The sequence below is a fragment of the Salmo salar genome, chromosome 26, assembly GCF_965601325.2.
Source record: "Salmo salar chromosome 26, fSalSal1, whole genome shotgun sequence".
NCBI lineage: Eukaryota > Metazoa > Chordata > Actinopteri > Salmoniformes > Salmonidae > Salmo > Salmo salar.
In genome coordinates, this window is record NC_138316.1 from 18,133,319 (window position 1) to 18,154,250 (window position 20,932).

The window sequence follows — 20,932 nt, forward strand, 5'->3', positions numbered from 1 at the left end:
CAGACACTATCCGAAATAGTAAAGAAGTGTCGCGCGCATGGCGCAATTCGTGACAATAAAATTCTAAATATTCCATTACCGTACTTCGAAGCATGTCAACCGCTGTTTAAAATCAATTTTTACGCCATTTTTCTCGTAGAAAAGCGATAATATTCCGACAGGGAATCTCCTTTTCGGCAAACGGAGGAAAAAATCCCAAAGGCGGGGGCGGTCGGGTCACGCGCATAAGCCCAGTGTCCCTTGATCGGCCACTTGAGAAAGGCGATAATGTGTTTCAGCCTGGGGCTGGAATGACGACATTCTGTTTTTTCCCGGGCTCTGAGCGCCTATGGACGACGTGGGAAGTGTCACGTTAGAGCAGAGATCCTTAGTAAATGATAGAGATGGAAAAGAAGTTCAAGAAATGGTCAGACAGGCCACTTCCTGTAAAGGAATCTCTCAGGTTTTGACCTGCCATTTGAGTTCTGTTATACTCACAGACACCATTCAAACAGTTTTAGAAAATTTAGGGTGTTTTCTATCCATATGTAATAAGTATATGCATATTCTAGTTACTGTGTAGGAGTGGTAACCAGATTAAATCGGGTATGTTTTTTTATCCAGCCGTGTCAATACTGCCCCCTAGCCCTAACAGGTTAAGGGGGGGGGGGTTAGAAGGATTACTTTATCCTATCCTAGGTATTCCTTAAAGAGGTGGGGTTTCAGGTGTCTCCGGAAGGTGGTGATTGACTCTGCTGTCCTGGCGTCGTGAGGGAGCTTGTTCCACGATAGGGGTGCCAGAGCAGTGAACAGTTTTGACTGGGCTGAGCGGGAACTGTGCTTCCGCAGAGGTAGGGGGGTGGCTTTTGTGTCGCCACCTGCCTGGTTGAAAATGATTGTTATGCATTTGTATGGTGGGGTGCTGTCCTCAGATAATCGCATGGTTTGCTTTCGCCGTAAAGCCTTTTTGAAATCTGACACCGCAGCTGGATTAACAAGAAATTAAGCTTTATTTTGACATATTGCATGTGTATTTTCAAGAACGTTAAATATTTAGAATTCTGTAGTTTGAATTTGGCGCCCTGCACTTTCACTGGATGTTGGTCAGGTGGGACACTACCATCCCATCTAGCCTAGAGAAGTTCACACTTTTTTGGTTACTACATGATTCCATAGTTTTGATGTCTTCACTATTATTCTACAATGTAGAAAATAGTAAGAATAAAGATTACACCTTGAATGAGTAGGTGTATCCAAACGAATAAAGTGACAGACAGTAAACAGTAGCGGCAGCGGCAGCGTATGTGATGAGTCAAAGAAGTTATTCAAAAGTAATTCAAGATAATTGTGATGGGTGAGTCCTGACTTATAAGCTGTGTTGTGTTTCCAATAAGATGCACTGAGAGAGTAATAACCCCCAGGCTGCTTTATTGATGATCTCACAGGATCATTCTAGAACCAGAAGGTCAATGCTTTTAGCTGAGATGTTCTCTATCCCGTCATTACCATGGTGCAGCAAAGAATTTCACCTACCTGGCTACCCTGTCAATACCTCTTTGTGGCCTGAGAGAGAAACAACCCCCCCCCTCTCCTTTTTCTACTTCAATAAGCGGCACTTGGCTGACCTCCGCTGTCTCCTAAATCGGGGCCTTAATCATGGAGAACAAATTGCTTGGCTGTCTTCCCACTCGGCTGTGAGAACAGGGCCGCAGCACAACACACATTCCCCAGGACTACCGTGAGATGCAGCCCTCAGCCGCTTGCCTCGCAGACCAGGCCGGTGATCTCTCTGAAAAAATTGTCTGGCCCTGTTATAGATCAATTGGAGGGACAGTACTCCATTTTTGTTTTGTTTTTGTGGCTTCTGCTGCACTATCAAATGAAAATACAGATTTATACTTGGATACTGCATTTCATTTTCAGTTCTTTGAGTGTCAAAAATGTTTTCTAATTATATTACCGTGTTTTGAAGTAGGGGAGAAAACACTCTTTAGATATAGAATATATTAGTACAGCTGATCAAACAATGTTAGTTGGAGAAGCGAGTGTGGGGGGGGGGGAAGAAAAGAGGAAATGGGAAGGCTGAGAGGCCCAAATGGAGGAGCAATTACCCCCCCCCCCCCCCCCCCCAAGTCCTTGGGAAGTGGGAAATAACTGAAAGGAAGCTTGCGAGAGAATCACATTTGGCCTTGTGTGCCTAAAAACAGGCGTGTTTTGTGTGTGTGTTCGTTGAGGAATTTCACCAGCTGTCTTACACCCAATGGGCCTATTGATGCACCCCACATTAGAGTAGCAGCAACAGCATTTCCTCTTCAATTGGTGGCTGAGGACTCAGTGTTTAGCTGCTGTGTTTTCCTGTAGCCTTATTGTTTATCATATCCATTTCACTTCTTGCTTTCTTGCCCCGATTGGGAACGTGGTGAAAAACTTTGACACTGTTGTGTTGCTATTAACCGTCTTAAAGGCTTCAATTTAAGCAGATGTGTGATTTGTTTTTGATTTGACACCCTTCCCTCACCACCTGCTCTGAGATGGGGGCTGGGAGGGAGGGGGTAAGGGAGACTGTAGGAGAAAAGGGCACTTTTATGAAGAAAAAAACCCAAGTGCAAAGCAGCCAAATGCCTGTCAGCGCTGTCCACTTGAGATGATTAATGGTGCCTAGGTCTGATGGACAGAGCAAGTGTGAGAGACTTCTGTTGAGGCAATCACGGGACAGAGCGAGAGAGAGGGGTTAAGACAAGTGTTTAATGTCTTTGCTGTAACCAAGAAGCTTGATCTTGACATCTAGCCACTTCGCTAGCAAACCAAATGAATAGTTGGAGCCCAGAGCAGGATATAATTTATTTGACATCTTAGATTTCTTATATTTATAAGCAGTGGCATAGCATGCACCCCCGCAGCCGTGCCCCTAACTCCCTAAAATTGTATTGAAAATTATACCGTCAGATGTATGCAATACCCTAGTATATGGTGGCGTTGTCAGAGGAAGTCCCAAAAAATTATCAGACTCCTGTCACTCAAGTCATAGACAGTTCTCTGTTCTCAAGCGGTACCGGAGCGCCACGTCTAGGTGCAAAAGTCTCCCCCAAGCCATAAGACTGCTGCACAATTAATCAAAAAAGATCGAGCAGTCAACAAGTTGAGTAGTCATTTGAAAGAGTAAGAACATTTCAGCGAGATTACTCAAAGGCGAAATCCATTAATGCCAAGATAATGGAATTCATTGCCCTTGACAATCAACCATTCTCTGTCATGGGTGATGTTGGCTTTCACGACTGGTCGAGCACTGGTACACACTAACGTTACCAAGTGCGCTATTATTCAGATGTTACCCTACCGGAGTTACACAGTAATAGCGTCATTGCTATTTGCGTCACGACATACTATGGAACACCGTTTGGGTTTCTGCGTGTCAAAAAAGATAGACGTCAAATAACACTATTTGACAATAACACTATTTGATGTGTTAAATAAGCTTTTAATTTGACACTTCAAATAACACAGTTCTATTATACAGTGTTGTGTGTTCTGAATTTGCACGTGCAAGCCAAGCGCCACCACTACTATCAGTAGCACTGTCAAAACTGTACAAAAAAAGTCTACAAACACCGGCCACGAACGATATGTTTACAATACCGTGTAGGTAATAAAGCATTATTTGTTCAACCGCAACTTCTAGGGTAGCTAGCTAGCTTTAGCTTGGTACCTAGATGGCACCAATACAACCACCGTGAAAACAATGACCAGTAGAAACTGCAGTCATTTTCACTATTCTTTGCAATGATTTAGGAATCCTTGTGAGTAAGTATTAGCTAGGTAGCCACTTGTTGTTCCCCTATTAAACTTCAGTTCATGAAAATCAATAGCTAGCCAGCTACTTAACCCTGTTGCCCAAAGATAACGTTATAAGCAGCCAGCTTGCTTCATCTGCCTAGTGAGGCTCGACCTGACCAGTTTATGTATTGTGAAGCTAGCCACAATAAGGATTAGCGGTTTGCTTTCAATATAAAAGTCCCTATTTGAAAGTGATGCAGAAGGTTACTATTGGTGGAATTGTGCCATATTTAGACTAGATAACGTTAAACAAGGTTGGAATGATGGCATAATTCTACTATTTGTATTAATTTGCATCACTGTCAATGACATACTTTGAAGGCTAACCGCAAATTCCACTATTGTGGCTAGCTTCACATAGATGGGTCCGACCGCCATTAATCAAATAAGAACGGTCTTATAAATTATGGTTATTTTAGATGACACCTAGCTTTATAGTTAGCTAGCTAACTATAGCTACTGAAACAGATTGTCATTTTGCTATGTTTTTGAGGAAGAACATTGTTTGCATCCATGAGCTAGCTAGCTTTTTTTTATGACCTGCACTGTAGGTGCGTGAGACAACTTTACCAGCATCATAGCATACATATCGATGAATCGTTGTGCCATATGAAATACAAGTGATTGTGTAATAACTACATAAAAAAATTATGAACGCATTAAATTATGTGACATGCAGTCATCAGTCTTTTTGAAATGCAAAGACCCAAATGGCATTCAATAGAAATTCTGGTTGAGAATGAAACGACTGAACAACGAAACAGCAAGTAAGTGAAAGAAATAGGTTTTGATTAAGTTTTACTGATAATGGGCACATAAACTACCGTTCAAAAGTTTGGTGTCACTTAGAAATGTTTTTGAAAGAAAAGCACATTTTTTGTCCATTAAAATACCATCAAATTGATCAGAAATGCAGTGTAGACGTTGTAAATGACTACTGTAGCTGGAAACGGCAGATTTTTAATGGAATATTTACATGGGCGTACAGAGGCCCATTATCAGCAACCATCACTGTGTTCCAATGGCACTTTGTGTTAGCTAATCCAAGTTTATCATTTTAAAAGGCTAATTGATCATTAGAAAACCCTTTTGCAATTATGTTAGCACAGCTGAAAACTTGTTCTGATTAAAGAAGCAATAAAACTGGCCTTCTGTAGACTTGTTGAGTATCTGGAGCATCAGCATTTGTGGGTCTGATTTACACGCTCAAAATGGCCAGAAACAAATAACTTTATTTTGAAACTCATGAGTCTATTCTTGTTCTGAGAAATTAAGGCTATTCTATGTGAGAAATTGCCAAGAAACTGAAGATCTCGTACAGCGCTCTGTACTACTCCCTTCACAGAACAGCGCAAACTGGCTCTAACCAGAATAGAAAGAGGAGTGGGAGGCCCCGGTGCACAACTGAGCAAGAGGACAAATGTGTGTAGTTTGAGAAACAGTCCTCAACTGGCAGCTTCATTAAAGAGTACCCGCCAGTCTCAACGTCAACAGTGAAGAGGTGACTCTGGGATGCTGGCCTTCTTGGCAGAGTTGCAAAGAAAAAGCCATATCTCAGACTGGCCAATAAAAAGATAATATTAAGATGGGCAAAAGAACACAGACACTGGACAGAGGAAGATTGGAAAAAAGTTATGGACAGACAAATCTAAGTTTGAGGTGTTTGGATCACAAAGAACAACATTCGTGAGACGCAGAAAAAAATGAAAACATGCTGGAGGAGTGCTTGATGCCATCTGTCAAGCATGGTGGAGGCAATGTGATGGTCTGGGGGTGCTTTGGTGGTGGTAAAGTGGGAGATTTGTAGGGTAAAAGGGATTTTGAAGGAAGGGTATCACTCCATTTTGCAACGCCATGCCATACCCTGTGGACGGCGCTTAATTGGAGCCAATTTCCTCCTACAACAGGACAATGACCCAAAGCGCACAGCTCTAAATTATGCAATAACTATTTAGGGAAGAAGAAATCAGCTGGTATTCTGTCTATAATGGAGTGGCCAGCACAGTCACCTGATCGCAACCCTATTGAGTTGTTGTGGGAGCAACATGACCGTATGGTACGTAAGAAGTGCCCATCAAGCCAATACAACTTGTGGGAGGTGCTTCAGGAAGCATGGGGTGACATCTCTTCAGATTACCTCATCAAATTGACAACTAGAATGCCAAAGGTCTGCAAGTTGTAATTGCTGCAAATGGAGGATTCTTTTGATGAAAGTAGAGTTTGAAGGACACTTGTTATTTCAATAAAAAATCATTATTTATAACCTTGTCAACGTCTTGACTATATTTCCTATTCATTTTGCAACTAATTTCATGTATGTTCTCATGGAAAACAAGGACATTTCTAAGTGACCCCAAATGTCTTTTGGTGTGCAGTTGAACAAAACAAAAAATTCGGAATAATTTACTAAATATTAGCTAATTCCACTAAGAAATCATAAAATGTCCCGGACAATATTATTGGCACCTTCTAGAAGTAGTTTGAAATAATTAATGTCAACCAGGTGATTCTCATTTACGTTGGAATTGAACTCGCCTGTGGTGAGTTGAAAGTTCATGCAGTATAAAAATCACGTGTTCAACCAGTTTGAGTAGAAAAAAGGACTCATTCTCCTGTTTTGGGTCACTGTGTGTACTGCAATGAGCATGGACAAAAGAAAGAGAACCAGAGATTTATCTGAGGTCAGACGCACGATTATAGCCAAGCATGGACAATCTCCAGAGACCTTGATGTTCCTGTTTCCACCGTATGTGATGTTATCAACAAGTTTTAGGCCCATGCCACTGTAGCCAACCAACCTCACTGGACATGGCCGCAAGAGAGAACTTGATGGACGATTGCAGCGAAGGATTATTCGAATGGTGAAGAAAGCACCTAAGTCAACTGCCACACATTCAAGCTGACCTTCAGACACAAGGTATGACAGTTTCAACTCGCACTGGGAGAATGTCCTGTGGACAGATGACACCAAATTAAAGCTATTTGGTAAAGCACAATCTATGTTTACAGAAAACAAAATAAAGCTTTCAAAGAAATTAACACTTTCCCTACAGTCAAACATGGAGGTTTAGTGATGTTTTGGGGCTGCTTTGCCGCCTCTGGCACTGGTTGCCTTGAGCGTGTGCATGGCATCATGAAATCAAGTGAATACCAAGGTATTTTGGAGCACAATGTCGGACCCATTGTTCGAAAGCTGGGTCTCCGTCAAAGGTCATGGGTCTTCCAGCAGGACAATGACCCCAAACACACTTCAAAAAGCACCCAGGAATGGTTCAAGACAAAACGCTGGACTGTTTTGAAGTAGCCAGCAATGAGTTCAGATCTAAATCCCATTGAAAACTTGTGGAGAGATCTGGAAACAGCAGTTAGGAGAAGACACCCTTCAAATCTGGGAGAACTGGAGCAATTAGCACAAGAGGAGTGGGCCAAACTGCCAGTACAGTGGTGCAGAAAGCTCATCGACGGTTACTTGTTTGCTGTTATTTTGACCAAAGGCTGTGCTAGCAAATATTAAGTCTAGGGTGTCAATTTTGTCAATGCCATTTCTGTTTGTTTATTTTCTGATTTAAATGAATATATTAAGTTCTGAATCAAAAACAAAGTTTCTGTAATATTAACAGTGAAATAAAGAATTGTGGAGACCAAATACTTTGTTCAATTTCAACTTATTTTTGGGGGAAATTGTGAGTTATTTGAAAAAAGTGCAAGGGTGGCAATATTTTTGGCACGACTGTATTACCGCCCAAACATGGTGTAGTGTTGAGTATACTGTAGTAAGTTGATGCGTCAAAAAACCTGATTCTGGGGGTTTGTTTGGCTATTGGAGTAAGAGCTAACTAAGGTTATTATAGGAAAATTCTCCGTAGTAAAGATTGATTGTAAGCCGGCCTTGTCTGTGCCATTTAACCAGAACAGTCAGGACTGGACTGGAGAGAAACTGAGCTGATGATTGTTTTGCATCATGGCTGAAACTGACAGACTGGTCAATATTTTCTCTCCCAGAAACTATTGCACAACTTTTAACCAGGACACAGGTCAAAAGTAGGGCTCGGGTCAAAAGTAGTGAATAGCCACTACTAGTCAGCTACTTGCTCCACCCCCCAATGGACATGTATTCTTCTTACTCACTCGTCACTCTATGGACAAGTATCCTTGTTTACGCACTTTGCAGCATCTGTATAGAATTTAAAACTAGTTGTAAATATACACAGTATAGCAAATATTAGGATCACATTCCTGATATTGAGTTGAACCCCCCCTGGGAAACTGTGGAGTGTGAAAAATCCAGCAGCGTTGTAGTTCTTGACACAAACCGGTGCACCTGGTACCTACTACCATACTCCGTTCAAAGGCACTTACATCTTTTGTTGTGCCTATTCGCCCTCTGAATGGCACACATACACAATCCATGTCTTAATTGTCTCAAGGCTTAAAAATCCTTATTTAACCTGTCTCCTCCCCTTCATCTACACTGATTTTGAAGTGGATTTAACAAGTGACAATTAATCATAGCTTTCACCTGGATTCACCTGGTCAGTCTGTCATGGAAATGTTTTGTACACTCAATATATATATATGTATATGTGTGTGTGTGTGTATATATATATATATGTGTATATATATATACATATATATATATATATATGTGTATATATATAGTGTGACCTATTCTATTATTTTACTTATTATAATTATTATTATTATTATCTTTTCACTTATTTTTAACCTGTATTGTTGGAACTCTGAGCTTAAGAATTTCACTGTACTCTGCAATTACATCTGCGACCCTGTGCATGTGACGACTAAACTCTGAATTGATTTGGATTTGCTTCTCTTTGAACTACAGTAGGTCCGGCAGCTGCCTCAGCACAGCCAGGCCTATTGGCTAGTGACTGAATCTCGAGGCTGACAGTAGTTGTGCCCTAATCGCCTTAATGTTACCAGGCTGTCGGTCAGTCAGCTGTGTTTACTGAGGGCCAGCCACGTTGGCTTGGCGATGTGTCGGCGGCCAGCGCTGCGTAGTGTAGCGGCGTGGGAACAGTGGATGCCCAGCGGGGGGGCGTGAGGATGTCCCTAACCGTAACCCAGAGACGGAGTGCTCTGTCCTCTCCACTTACACCACGAATGGGCTCTTGGGGATCCATGTATGCATTATATTACCACTGAGCAGGGCTAGCACTCACACTACAGAGCTCACACTCCCCCCATACAGGACAGGGAGGCTCGCTGTGTTGTACGTACACACACACTAAAACAGAGCTACAATGGGAACATTCTGTGGCCTGTTTAATGGGGCTTTATTTTCATTTAACAGTTTCTGGAAATGACTTGCCTGAGAGTTTTACACACACTGTCATATGAGCACATCTGTCCATACTATTATAGTAGGTGTTGTGTGAGCAAAATGGTTTCCAACTGATTCCAAACCTGTTGACTCTAACCTCCCTCGCTGGTCTGAGAGGTGGTAAACGTCAGGCTACTCATATGGTACACTGATTTAGAAACCATTTATTTAAATTTCATTCTGGTTTCACTACACTACTAACTCAAAACCATGAGTGTAGCAACACGTTATATAGATGACTAGCTCACAGATTCAGTTCCTTATGAGAACTGTGTGAAACATGGTTGTAAAGAACAGTGACTGGGGCCAGAATAGAAATGTGATGGTACTGAAAAATCTCCCCTGTCTGTCCTCCTCCCTCCCCCGCTCCTCTCTTCACCCCCTTTTCCCTCTGTTTATTGTGCTACAGTTACAACCACTGAAACTTGATAAGACCGTGGGGGATAGGGGCCGAGGTTAGTGCGCAGGGCAGGCGGTGGGGGGAGGGGCTGGATTAAGGGGCCTCCTGTCCTACAGAGAATGATTAATGAGCCCCTAAAACTGGGGGGGCCCACCTTTTTGATAGGGTGAACACTGACGGACAGCAGACGAGGGAAAGACCGCCACGTGTCTGGACTGCGAGGGAGGAGGGCATAAGGGATTAAGGTAACCGACAGACAGGGGAGGCACTGGGAAAGGAGAGGGGGGAGAGGGTGCCACAACTACAGAGGGGGAGTGGAGTGAAGGGAGGCATCAGGCCTGCATGTGTGGAAACAAGGCCACAGTCTTTCATTTCCCCTGGAAATGAGCGATCCGTCACTGGGGAAGACACTGGGGGTATGTCCCAAACAGCACCCTATTCCCTATATAGTTTACTACTTTTGAACCAAGCCCTATGAGCACTACTTTTGACCTGTGCAATATATGGGGAATATGGTGCTATTTGAGATGCAATTTGGGTCTGGGGCTGGTCCAGGCATGGGCTGGCAGAGTAGAGTGGGCCCCTGAGGAAGGAAAGGGTGGGAACCGCAGGGCCAACCCCAGCCCAGCGCAGTCAGAGCCACTGCTTTATAATAAATGCCTTCTAGAATCTAGACAGATGCCAAAAAGGACAAGTATTCTTAGCTGCAGACATTTCTCTCTCTTTGATCAATGATGTGGTCAGCGTGTTGATATGTTAGTCTGAGATTGTCTTGGGTAATTTTAAAACCTCGCCCGCCTAAATTACAAAGCCGTATTTAGATGCAGGGTCATCCACAGGCAGACCCATCAGTCCTCTGTTTTCCCCCACTTCAAAACCAAAGGAAATTGGTGTTTTCCTGATGTTAGCTCCATGGGAATCTACTCTCTCTTATTTGTTTAGTTTCGGCACCATCAGGGGCCCGCCCTTTTTATGTTTTTGTGTCTTTCTTTCTACCCCACCCCTTCCTATCCTTTCCTGAATCAATCCACTTGGTTGTGGGGTGTATTCAGTGATGTAAACGTTGCAGACAGAAACAGAATGAATAGAGCTGTGACGATTCCCTTCTCTATTTGACAAGGTTTCAATCTGAATGTTGTAACGTTAATGTAACATCTCTATAGTTCTCTCTTTGTCCTGTTCTGTGTGCACTGGAGATGGGATTCCTCTCCTTTGCAATCCAGTGATGGATGGACTGAAATAGTTAACGGCCCCCGAAGGAGATCTTCACCAGCATAATAGCCCTGCGCTGACATACTGTATGGTGTGTATAGTACCGTTACATACGACTCAGTAATGTACTGGTACACATTGTGTTTTCAAGAGAAACAAAGAATGACAGATGTCTAATGTCGGTGGATGAAGGATGTCTCAAAAGAGCCTTTATTTTTTTTATTTCACCTTTTATTTAACCAGGTAGGCTAGTTGAGAACAAGTTCTCATTTGCAACTGCGACCTGGCCAAGATAAGGCATAGAAATTCGACACATACAACAACAGAGTTACACATGGAGTAAACAAAACAACCTTAGTGTGTGTCGTACTCATTTACGCACACAGTCAGTGCTACAGGATCGATCCTAGACCTTCTACTTTTTATTGCGTTCTCTAGGTTACAATGTCAGCCCATGTATGGAGACTGGAACCTTGAGCAGGAATTAAACAATCAGCAGTTACCATGGAGAGGGTTTTGTATTGAGTTGTGAGGGGTACCTGGTTTCCTCTCCTCCAAACCATATGCCGTCCACAGCAGCTGATGCTCCTATATTGATCACCTCTTGCTGAGCTCCAAATGGGGCTCGCCAGCTGATGGCTTTATCTGTCAATCTGGGTGTCCATTGATTGGAGCAGGTATCTGTGTTATAAAGAGAAGGGTGGGGAGGGCAGAGGTCCACTGAGACCCTGTCAGTGGTCCTCCTGCCGGTGGTGAGGTTTATGTCCCCTACCTACCCTCTAAACCAGCCCTGTTCTAGTTGGCCACCTCTGTGGTCACTGCGGCAGCCCAGCTCTTCTGTTATTTGAGGAGCAGCTGATTTCAGACCTGTCTCTCTCTATTACCTCAGGCGAGAATGATGACGTTTTATATTTTGACGGGGAGAATAAACGTAGAAGCACAGTGGAGATCGAAAAGCCGTCTAGTAATGTGCTCAAGTCAAATTTCAACACCAAGCCAATTTTTGCACAAAAAAAAATAGACAGATTTACCTGCCAGCACATTTTGGTTATGTTAGACTACTGAAACTGAATACAAATGTAAAAGTGTAGGCAGTGGTTTGATCTTTGGTTGAGATGGAGGGATTTGAGATCTGGGCAAGATCTCTTCTGTCTCCCTGGCCATGTTAACCTGCAGGGGAGATGTGGGGTAGACCCCCCCCCCCCCCGCCTCATCACCTCTCTATCTGATGGACTGTTGATTAGAGTCCAGTCAGCCAGTAGTCCAAGCCAGGCCCCGGCCTCGAGGGACCAAAAGGATTTGGGTTACAGTTGAAGTGGCCGTCTCACTTTTTGCGCTATCCACATTCCACTCTTTCAATCCCCCTCCCCCAATTCACCAGGTGACCCATCTTTATGACCCGAGAGGAGGGAGTCATGTTTCTCTCTCTCTCTCTCCCTCTCTCTTTTTAATCTTTCTCTCTCCCTCTCTCTTTTGCTCCTTCTCTCACCCCTTTATCGCTGATCTTCTTACTGAACTAATAGTTCCCAATGAGAGAGAGCGAGATTACCGTCCCCATTTTGGACTGCAGCCAGATCACGGGCTACTCCGTGAGTTGTTACTGTTGATGAGACTTGACGTATCAAAAGATTTGTCCTATAAATAAAAAGCTCTCATTCCCAGGCTTCAATCTAGTGATTTACATGTTGTGTATTGAGTTTAACATATAATGGAAGGTCTCTTTGCAATTTGCTCTTCAAATGTTTGTTGTGGGATTTCTTTTTTATGGTTTGTCATGAGACACTACCCCCTCCTCCCCCGGGGCCTGGCCGGCACCAGCTGTGCTTTTATATCCCCGCCTGCCTGGTGTTATTGGCCTCCTACATATATAGGGGGTAATCTTAACTCTCGCTATAGATAGGAGGGCTGTTTGGCTGCTGTGTCCACATACATATTCTGTACCACTTGATCTGAATTGGTCAGTCATGTGATGCATATGAATGGCTCTCCCCAGACTAAAGATAGCTGAAGAATTCCATACCGTCGCTGGACTTTACCTTCTATGTCCCTCGGCCCGGCATTACAAATAAAACAAACGCTGCTCCAGCAGCAGCATAGCAGGCCCTGACAATACCAGGCTCAACATATGAACATGTAAACCAAATGGCCTGGGTCCCTGGGTAAACTAAACATCCAGCAGGAGCAGTCAGGGCTGCTTGTAGACTGTAGTGGGTCTGAGGCAGAACAGAACAGTGGTGGGGAGCTGCAGGCCCTTGTTTGGTCTAATCTGGGATATTGCTGGTGGTGGGGTGGATCCAAAGGGGTTTGGGGGGGATCTTCTGAAAGGACGCTGACATGAGGCAGAGGCCATTTGTGTTTTGGCTGACACCTTATAGCAGTAATCCAGTCTTTATCCAGCTGGCTGTCCCATCCACCTCATCCGCTCCTTCCCCCTCTCAGAGCATGGGGGGGCGTGTGTATATAGAGAAAGGGGGAGGGGGGTCCACAGAAAGCGATATATCCTTTAGATAATGATGGGCTTATAAATGCGCTCCTGCCTGCTCTTGTTTCTGTCTCTTTCTCACCTCTCTCCATCCACTCTTTCCTTCCTCTTTTCCTCCTCCCTCACTCCGAAGAGGTGGATGGTAGTGAAACCCCACACCTCGTGGCAGCACATTCTGAATAAAATGCATTTCCTGTCTCCTCTCCCCCAGCCCCTGTCAGCTGGAATGCCAGTGATGTGAAATCAGCTACATTTAATTTACGATGCTGGCATAAGAGCCAGTTCATTTATTTATTATAGAATTCTTTAATGCAGACAGGTGTTTTACAAAAACATTGGTCAGGGATCATCATGTAATGACCTTGTTTTTTGTCACATGGAGATGGAACGCATCCTTGGAACTGTAGGGGGCAGTGTGGATGGTGCAGGGGGAAGGGGGTTAAACTTATCATGTGACAAGGGGATGCTTCAACACCAGTCTCATTGGTGTTTTTAAATGTTCTGTTTTCTCTCCTGGAACTGTGACTCACTAACTGACTGGTTCAGACTGCAGCAGGCTGGTCTCCCTCTTTTTGATCTTGTTCTCTATCCAGTGTAGTGTCTTCTAAGCTGGGCTGTGCCCACTACTGACAATAGTGCCTCAATTACTGTACTGTAACTCCCTCCCAGTGGGGTGAGAGGTGGCTGCCTCCTGGCCCTTCCTGCCCCTATGGGCCTCTCTCTGTTGGGTTCTGGCGCTGTCTGAACACTGGAAGTACTGCAAATGGAGGAAGGAGTTAGGGAGTGGCTCAGGGAGCCTTCACCACCACAGCACTTCCCACCACCATGACCTCTGACCTCCACAGCCATTAATCACTCGCCTCCTGATGGTCCTGTCCCAGGGGGGAAATCAGTCCAGGGCAAAGGATGATGGGAGGTGAAGCCTGTAGCCAATTACAAATCGTTTCGGTGCTGCAGTGGACAAATCCCTGCTGCCCTTTGAGAGAAAGCAGCCAATAGTGGCCTACATTAACGCTAGCATGAGCTAATGCTTCAGCTGTTCAATATGTGGCCTGCTATCATGGCTACGCTGCTCTGCTACTCATTTCTACATCGACCGACTCTGGGGTTGTGTTTCCCAGATTAAAACGTGTTTAAAGTGATTGTGCCCACAGGCCTAAAAGAGCTAGAACAGATGTTTCTCACCAAAGACTGGTAGGTTGTTAGTTCTCACTAATGTTTCTCTATCTCCTCCAGTCTAGCTGAAGGGGCTTTGGTTAATTACGTCATTTAATCATTTTCATAAATGGGTTGTTGCAGTTTGCTCACATTTCAGCAGATCCTGTTGAAACGTGTTCATTTGATTCTGTAGCGTTAGGTTCATTGTAGCGCTAGGTTTATTGTAGCGTTTGTATTTTGTTTACGCAGGCAGAATATCTGCTTCAGAGTAAAAAAATCTATTGTCTAAATTAAAGTAGTGATTCTTGCAAAAAAAACACGTCTCTACATCGCTTCCTGATGGTCCTATTCCTAACATTGATATTAGTGTGCTGGAATGGAATAGAGGCATTGATGTGAATTAAAGCCTAAATGCTGGGTTGTCAGTGCAGGTCAGGTCTATTGTGCTTATCTGTTCTGGCCTCATTGTCCAGGGGGACATACGGCTGGCTGTGTATGAAAACGGCTTCTTGCTGACCTGCACTTTAATTCAGACATCAATAACCCCTGGCCAACCTCTGACCCCTGCAGTTGTACTAATTGTTTGATGCAGGATTGATGTCCTTGCAGCGCTGCATTAAATAACTGTGGCCTGACCAGGGCTCAGGCTGGCCTTTTACACCACATTCCTTCTGTTTTTGATAGGCTGTATGTTCTGGAAGCGCTGGGCTACTGGCTCCTGTTCTATCTACCCTCTACCCAGCCCATCTTCGTCACTCTCTCTCTGGTGGCTGGTGGTAGTGACACCATGCTCCCTGTGTTAATCAAACATCCTGCCTGATGTCATCTCATCCACCACACAGAGACAGGACTTCAGACACATTATTGGGCTGTTGGCACTTCCTCAATCTTACAGGAAACTGATATGTCCTAGCGGCCATGGACAATCTAAAGTTCATGTTATGAGATCAGAAAGTTGAATTCCGGGAAAAGCTGAGACTATTCCCACTCTCGTAGGTGTAGTGGATTTTGATTTCCTATCTTAGCTAGCTGTAGTTACCGCTGGCTTTGTTGATGGCCTACTGTATATAGGCTTTAGTCGTAAGTAGGGTTGCAAAGATTCAGAAACTTTCTGGTAAATTTCAAGGAATTTTTCTGGAAATGTTCCATGGGAAGTTAATCCTGGGAATTTGCACACTAATGAGATGCTCTTGAGCCCACACAACTACACTGACTGAGCCAAGGACTACATGTTTTCTGGTACATTTTGATTACAATACTGGGTGGGGTGAATATATTTTATGACACATGATTTTTTGTTAACTAGTAAATAGTAGCCTACAGCAAAGTGTGTTAAAATAATTCCTGCTAGTTCGTTTTTGCTACCGTGTGGGTTTTAGCTTGCTTGAGCCTGCTAACTGAGGAGTGTTAATTATCTGAGGAGTGTTAACTTATCTTACAAAGGAGTTGTTTAATCTAACTGTTTAACTATTTGTACATGCAATTGTATTTTTAATTTTTTTACTCATTATTTTCTAATCTTTACAGACTCAATGGAGGAACGTAGTCAGAGAAATGCTGATGAATGTCTTGCTCGAGCTGTGTATGCAACTGGTTCATCTCTGATGCTCACAGGCAATGCGTATTGGAAGAGATTTCTGAATGTTCTTCGCCCAGCATACACCCCTCCAACCAGACATGCTTTGTACTCCATTTTCTGGATGCAGTGTTCAAGTGCAGGTCAAGCAAATCATAGAGAAAGCAGACTGTATTGCAGTCATCTCCTGATCGGTGGTCGAATGTTCGTGGGCAAGGAATAATTAACTACATCATCTCCACCCTTCAACCAGTATTATACAAGAGCACAGACACAAGGGACAACAGACACACAAGTCTACATTGCAGATGAACTGAAGGCAGTCATCAATGACCTTTGACCACAGAAGGTATTTGCACTGGTGACAGACAATGCTGCTTGGTCTAAAGTGGAGGACTCCTACGCTCACATCACACCCATTGGCTGTGCTGCTCATGCATTGAATCTGCTCCTCAAGGACATCATGGCACTGAAAACAATGGATACACTCTACAAGAGAGCCAAGGACATGGTTAGGTTTGCTGCTATAACTTGATGACCCTTCACAATCTACCTCACCAAGCAAAGTGAGAAGAATAAGAGAACCACATTGAAGCTGGCCAGCAACACTCATTGGGGTGGTGTCATCATGTTTGACAGTCTCCTGGAGGGGAAGGAATCTCCAAGAAATGTCCATATCACAGTCTGCTGATATGGACAGCCCCATCAAGAGGATCCTCCCGCATTATGTATTTTGGGAGAGAGTGGTAAGCAGCCTGAAACTCCTGAAACCTATAGCAGTAGCCATTGAACGGATTGAGGGAGACAATGCCATCCTGTCTGATGTTTAGACTCTGCTTGTAGATGTAAGAGAAGAAATCCGTACTGCCCTGCCCACTTCACTGTTGCTCCAAGCAGAGGAAACTGCACTTCTGAAATGCATCAAAAAGCGTGTTGAACCCCAAGTATGCTGGCAAGAGCATCCTGTCTGGTGCAGAGATCAACAAGGCCTATGGTGTCATCATTACTGTGTCTCGCCACCTTGGCCTGGATGAGGGCAAGGTCCTTGGCAATCTGGCAAAATATACTTCCAAGCAAGGGCTTTGGGTTGGAGATGCAATTTGGCAGTCGTGCCAACATATCTCATCAGCCACCTGATGGAAGGGACTTTGTGGATCTGAGGCTCTTTCCCCTGTTGCCTCCATCATCCTCCAAATCCCACCAACATCCGCCACCTCAGAGCGCAACTGCTCCTTGTTTGGGAACACACACACTAAAGCACGCAACAGGCTGACCAATACAAGGGTTGAAAAATTGGTGGCTATCCGGACAAATTTGAGGCTTTTTGAGCCTGACAACGAGCTATCCTCAACAAGGTTGGAAAGTGACAGTGAAGATGAGGCCTCAGTCTGATGTTCAAGAGGTGGACATTGAGGAGGAGATCCAGGGAGAAAACATGGAAGCCTGAGAGGAAGACAGTCTAGAATCTAAAGCTTCAGTTATCATTTTACAGATGTATGTTGAAAATGTTTTTGGGAGATGCGATGGATCATTGGGGATCATTCGATATTCCCTTTTGTTGTTCAGTGAAATCATCCCGTATGAAGTTAACTCATTTAATTGAAGTTCAATTCGTAACTAAATTGTTTTTTTATTTCTATTGGAAGGATTTAATCATTTGCAATTATGTCTACTTATGATAAAGTAAAAGGTTTATGTTTCTGTCTCCATATGATATGGTAAATATATCCAATGCAAAAAAACATCTACATTTAAATGGTATTAATATTAATTTTGCATATATTTCTGTTAATTCCCATGAAAAGTTTCCACCTCCTGAATATTCCCCAAAATATGCAACCCTAGTCGTAAGGGTTTACAGTGTTTTATAACACATGTTCCTCTCTGACATGAGATGAGGTTATGCCTCTGCAGCCACGCCCCGCCCCAGAGTTAGTTAGCAACACTTACATAAGCTAGCCCATGTGTCCTCCAGTCAGAGCCAATGATTCTAATGGTTTAATTAAAGACAACCTGTGCCTTGGAGGAGGGGACTGACTGGCTGCTGCTTACTTGAGACTTTGAATCAGGACCAGGGCTAATCTCCAGGCCTGATCACATTGCTATTTGAAAAATACATGAATGGGTCTTATTCCAGGTTAGATCTGCTGGCAGCCTGCGGAGGCTGGGAGGATTGGCTGCTATTAACCACTATGCCACAAAGCTGGCCTGGCCTCCGCCTGGCTGTCCTCTCTAGTCAGCAGCCACTCTGCACCAGGCCCCGGGCAGCACTAGCACAACAGCTAACAGCAGAGGGGTGTGGATTTACTCTGCACAATCCCCTAAATAAGCTTTATTATACCAGGCTATCCATGCTCACCTCCCCCTCCCCGCTGCCCAAAGATTAGCAGGCCTACAATCCCCCCCCCCGACATGTCGGGACTGGAGAGTGGCGCGTAGCACTTTTTTCTAGGCCAGGGTTACACCTCCCTCCCCCCCGACACACACACTTTCTACACGCTTTACTGCAGATAAGCTGTTAACAAGATTAATGCATCTGTATCAAAAGTCTGGAGCAGGTTCACTTTGTTGTTTGCAAATCCCTCTTTCCAGGTCCAGCTGTCTTTTCCTTAACTTGGCTAATATGTTCTCTTTGTCATTAGTTTAGCAGTCTAATTCAACCGGCTCTCTGAGTTATGGGCCTCTGTCACCGAGAGCATTAACAATATCATCTGGGTATTTGTTTCAGCAAACAATTTAGGGTGAAAATGTACTTTCAATAATAGAAGATCGCGTACCATTTCTGTTACAGTTAACTTTTCAAAGCATGTTACAGTGCTCTGAAAATATTCAGATTAAAAAAACAAAACAATGTTCACTTTTTTTAGGTTAAAACGTGCAACAAATCTCCTCATCCACACCAGCTCCTTCAGCAATGTCACTTTAACAGGATATTTGGGTCCATATTGATGTGTGTGGTTCTACCTTCAGGGACTCCAGTGAACCGCATCCCCATCATGGCCAAGCAGGTTCTGGACCTGTACATGCTTTACAAGCTGGTGACAGAGAAGGGCGGCCTGGTGGAGGTCATCAACAAGAAGATCTGGAGAGAGATCACCAAGGGCCTCAGCCTGCCCACCTCTATCACCTCTGCTGCCTTCACCCTCCGCACACAGTAAGTCTCTCTCTATGGTGTGTATCTGTGTCTCTCTCTTTCTATGACGGCTGTGTCTGTCTGCATGTGTCCATTCATCCTGACCCTAGGGGGAGGTGTGTGTGTGTGTGTGTGGTGTGTGTGTGTGTGTGTGTGTGTGTGTGTACACGCATCCCTCTTTAAACTCTCACCTCTCTCGCTGCATTCCATCCATTACATCACACGTGTGAGGAGCCCATTGATCCAATAGATTTTGTGATGGGATTTGGGTCAGAGTTCACAACAATTGAGGTGGGCTTTCACTGAGGGGCGAGCGCTCTGCGTTCTGTAAGCCCCTGTGTAGGGCTTTAGCTGTCTACACTGCTGCCTGTATACCAGAGAGCCTTAATGAACCTTTATGTATTTTTAATGCTAGCCTACTCAGCCTGCCTGTTCTCTCCAGCAGCAACGGTCCACTGGTCTTATCTAATGGATAGTGCTCTTCACTCCGTATTGATCCTCAGTGTGTTCTCTCTCTTTCTCTCCATTATGCTCTTCGCTTTTATAAATGTTTATGAGGTAGAAAAATACCTATGCTGCTAATGCTACTGCACACTCAGGCTGTTACATACCATGGTCTCTGTTAGGTAGCTATTTGACCTCTCTGCCACGGCATCAACACTACATGAACAAAAGTATGTGGACACCTGCTCGTCCAACATCTCATTCCAAAGTCATTAACATGGAGTTGGTCCCCCCCCCCCCCCCCCCTTTGCTGTCTCCACTCTTCAGGGAAGGCTTTCCAGTAGATGTTGGAACATTGCTGCAGGGACTTTGCTTCCATTCAGCCACAAGAGCATTAGTGAGGTCGGGCACTGATGTTGGGCGATTAGGCCTGGTTTGCAGTTAGCGTTCGAATTCATCCCAAATATGTTTGATGGGGTTGAGGTCAGGGCTCTGTGCAGGCCAGTCAAGTTCTTCCACACCGATCTCGACAAACCATTTCTGTTTTGTGCACGGGGGCATTGTCATGCTAAAACAGGAAAGGGCCTTCCCCAAAGTGTTGCCACAATGTTGGAAGCACAGAATCGTCTGGAATGTCATTGTATGCTCTAGCGTTAAGATTTCAGACTGCCAGATGGTGAAGCGTGCTCCAGAGTCCATTGGTGGCGAGCTTTACACCACTCTAGCCGATGCTTGGCATTGCTCATGGTGACTTGTTGGAAAGGTGGCATCCTATGACGGTGCCATGTTGAAAGTCACTGAGCTCTTCAGTAAGGCCATTCTACTGCCGATGTTTTTCTATGGAGATTGCATGGCGGTGTGCTCTATTTTATACACCTGTCAGCAACGAGTGTGGCTGAACTAGCCGAATTCACTAATTTGAAGGGGTGTCCACATACTTTTGCTAATATAGTGTGTGTGTACTCTGATCTGAAGACCATTTATGCACGCATGACTAAGTTTCTTTGGTCTGCTAAATGACATATCTTATCTTCCATCTTAATGTTTGTCTCATTCAGGTACATGAAGTACCTGTATCCCTTTGAGTGTGAGAGGAAAGGTCTAAGTTCCCCAGGCGAGCTTCAGGCGGCAATCGACAGTAACCGCCGGGAGGGCCGTCGCCCCAGCTACAGCAGCAGCCTCTTCCGCTTCTCCCCCAGCACAGCCCCTCACATCCTCTCCCCTCCCAAGATGCACTTGTCTGCACTGGGGGCCGGGGCCGCTGGGAGCCTCAACGGCCTGCTGGCCTCACCCGTCCACACTCTCAAAAAAGGTGAGTATTAAAGGATCAACAACTTCTCAATAAATGACTGGAAATTAAGGGTTAAGAT

The 20,932-nt window shown here is 44.4% G+C and overlaps 1 protein-coding gene across 3 annotated transcripts in view; it reads left to right on the plus strand.

Annotated features, from left to right (window-relative positions):
• The window catches only part of LOC106587208 (AT-rich interactive domain-containing protein 3B), a 75,632-nt gene that overhangs the window by 47,773 nt on the left and 6,927 nt on the right, over positions 1-20,932 (plus strand). For all 3 annotated transcript variants that reach the window (XM_014175355.3, XM_014175354.3, XM_014175353.3), the window contains exons 5-6: positions 18,956-19,139; positions 20,621-20,874. In XM_014175355.3, the coding sequence (XP_014030830.2) occupies positions 18,956-19,139; positions 20,621-20,874 (438 nt within the window). The remainder of the gene's footprint in view (positions 1-18,955; positions 19,140-20,620; positions 20,875-20,932) is intronic.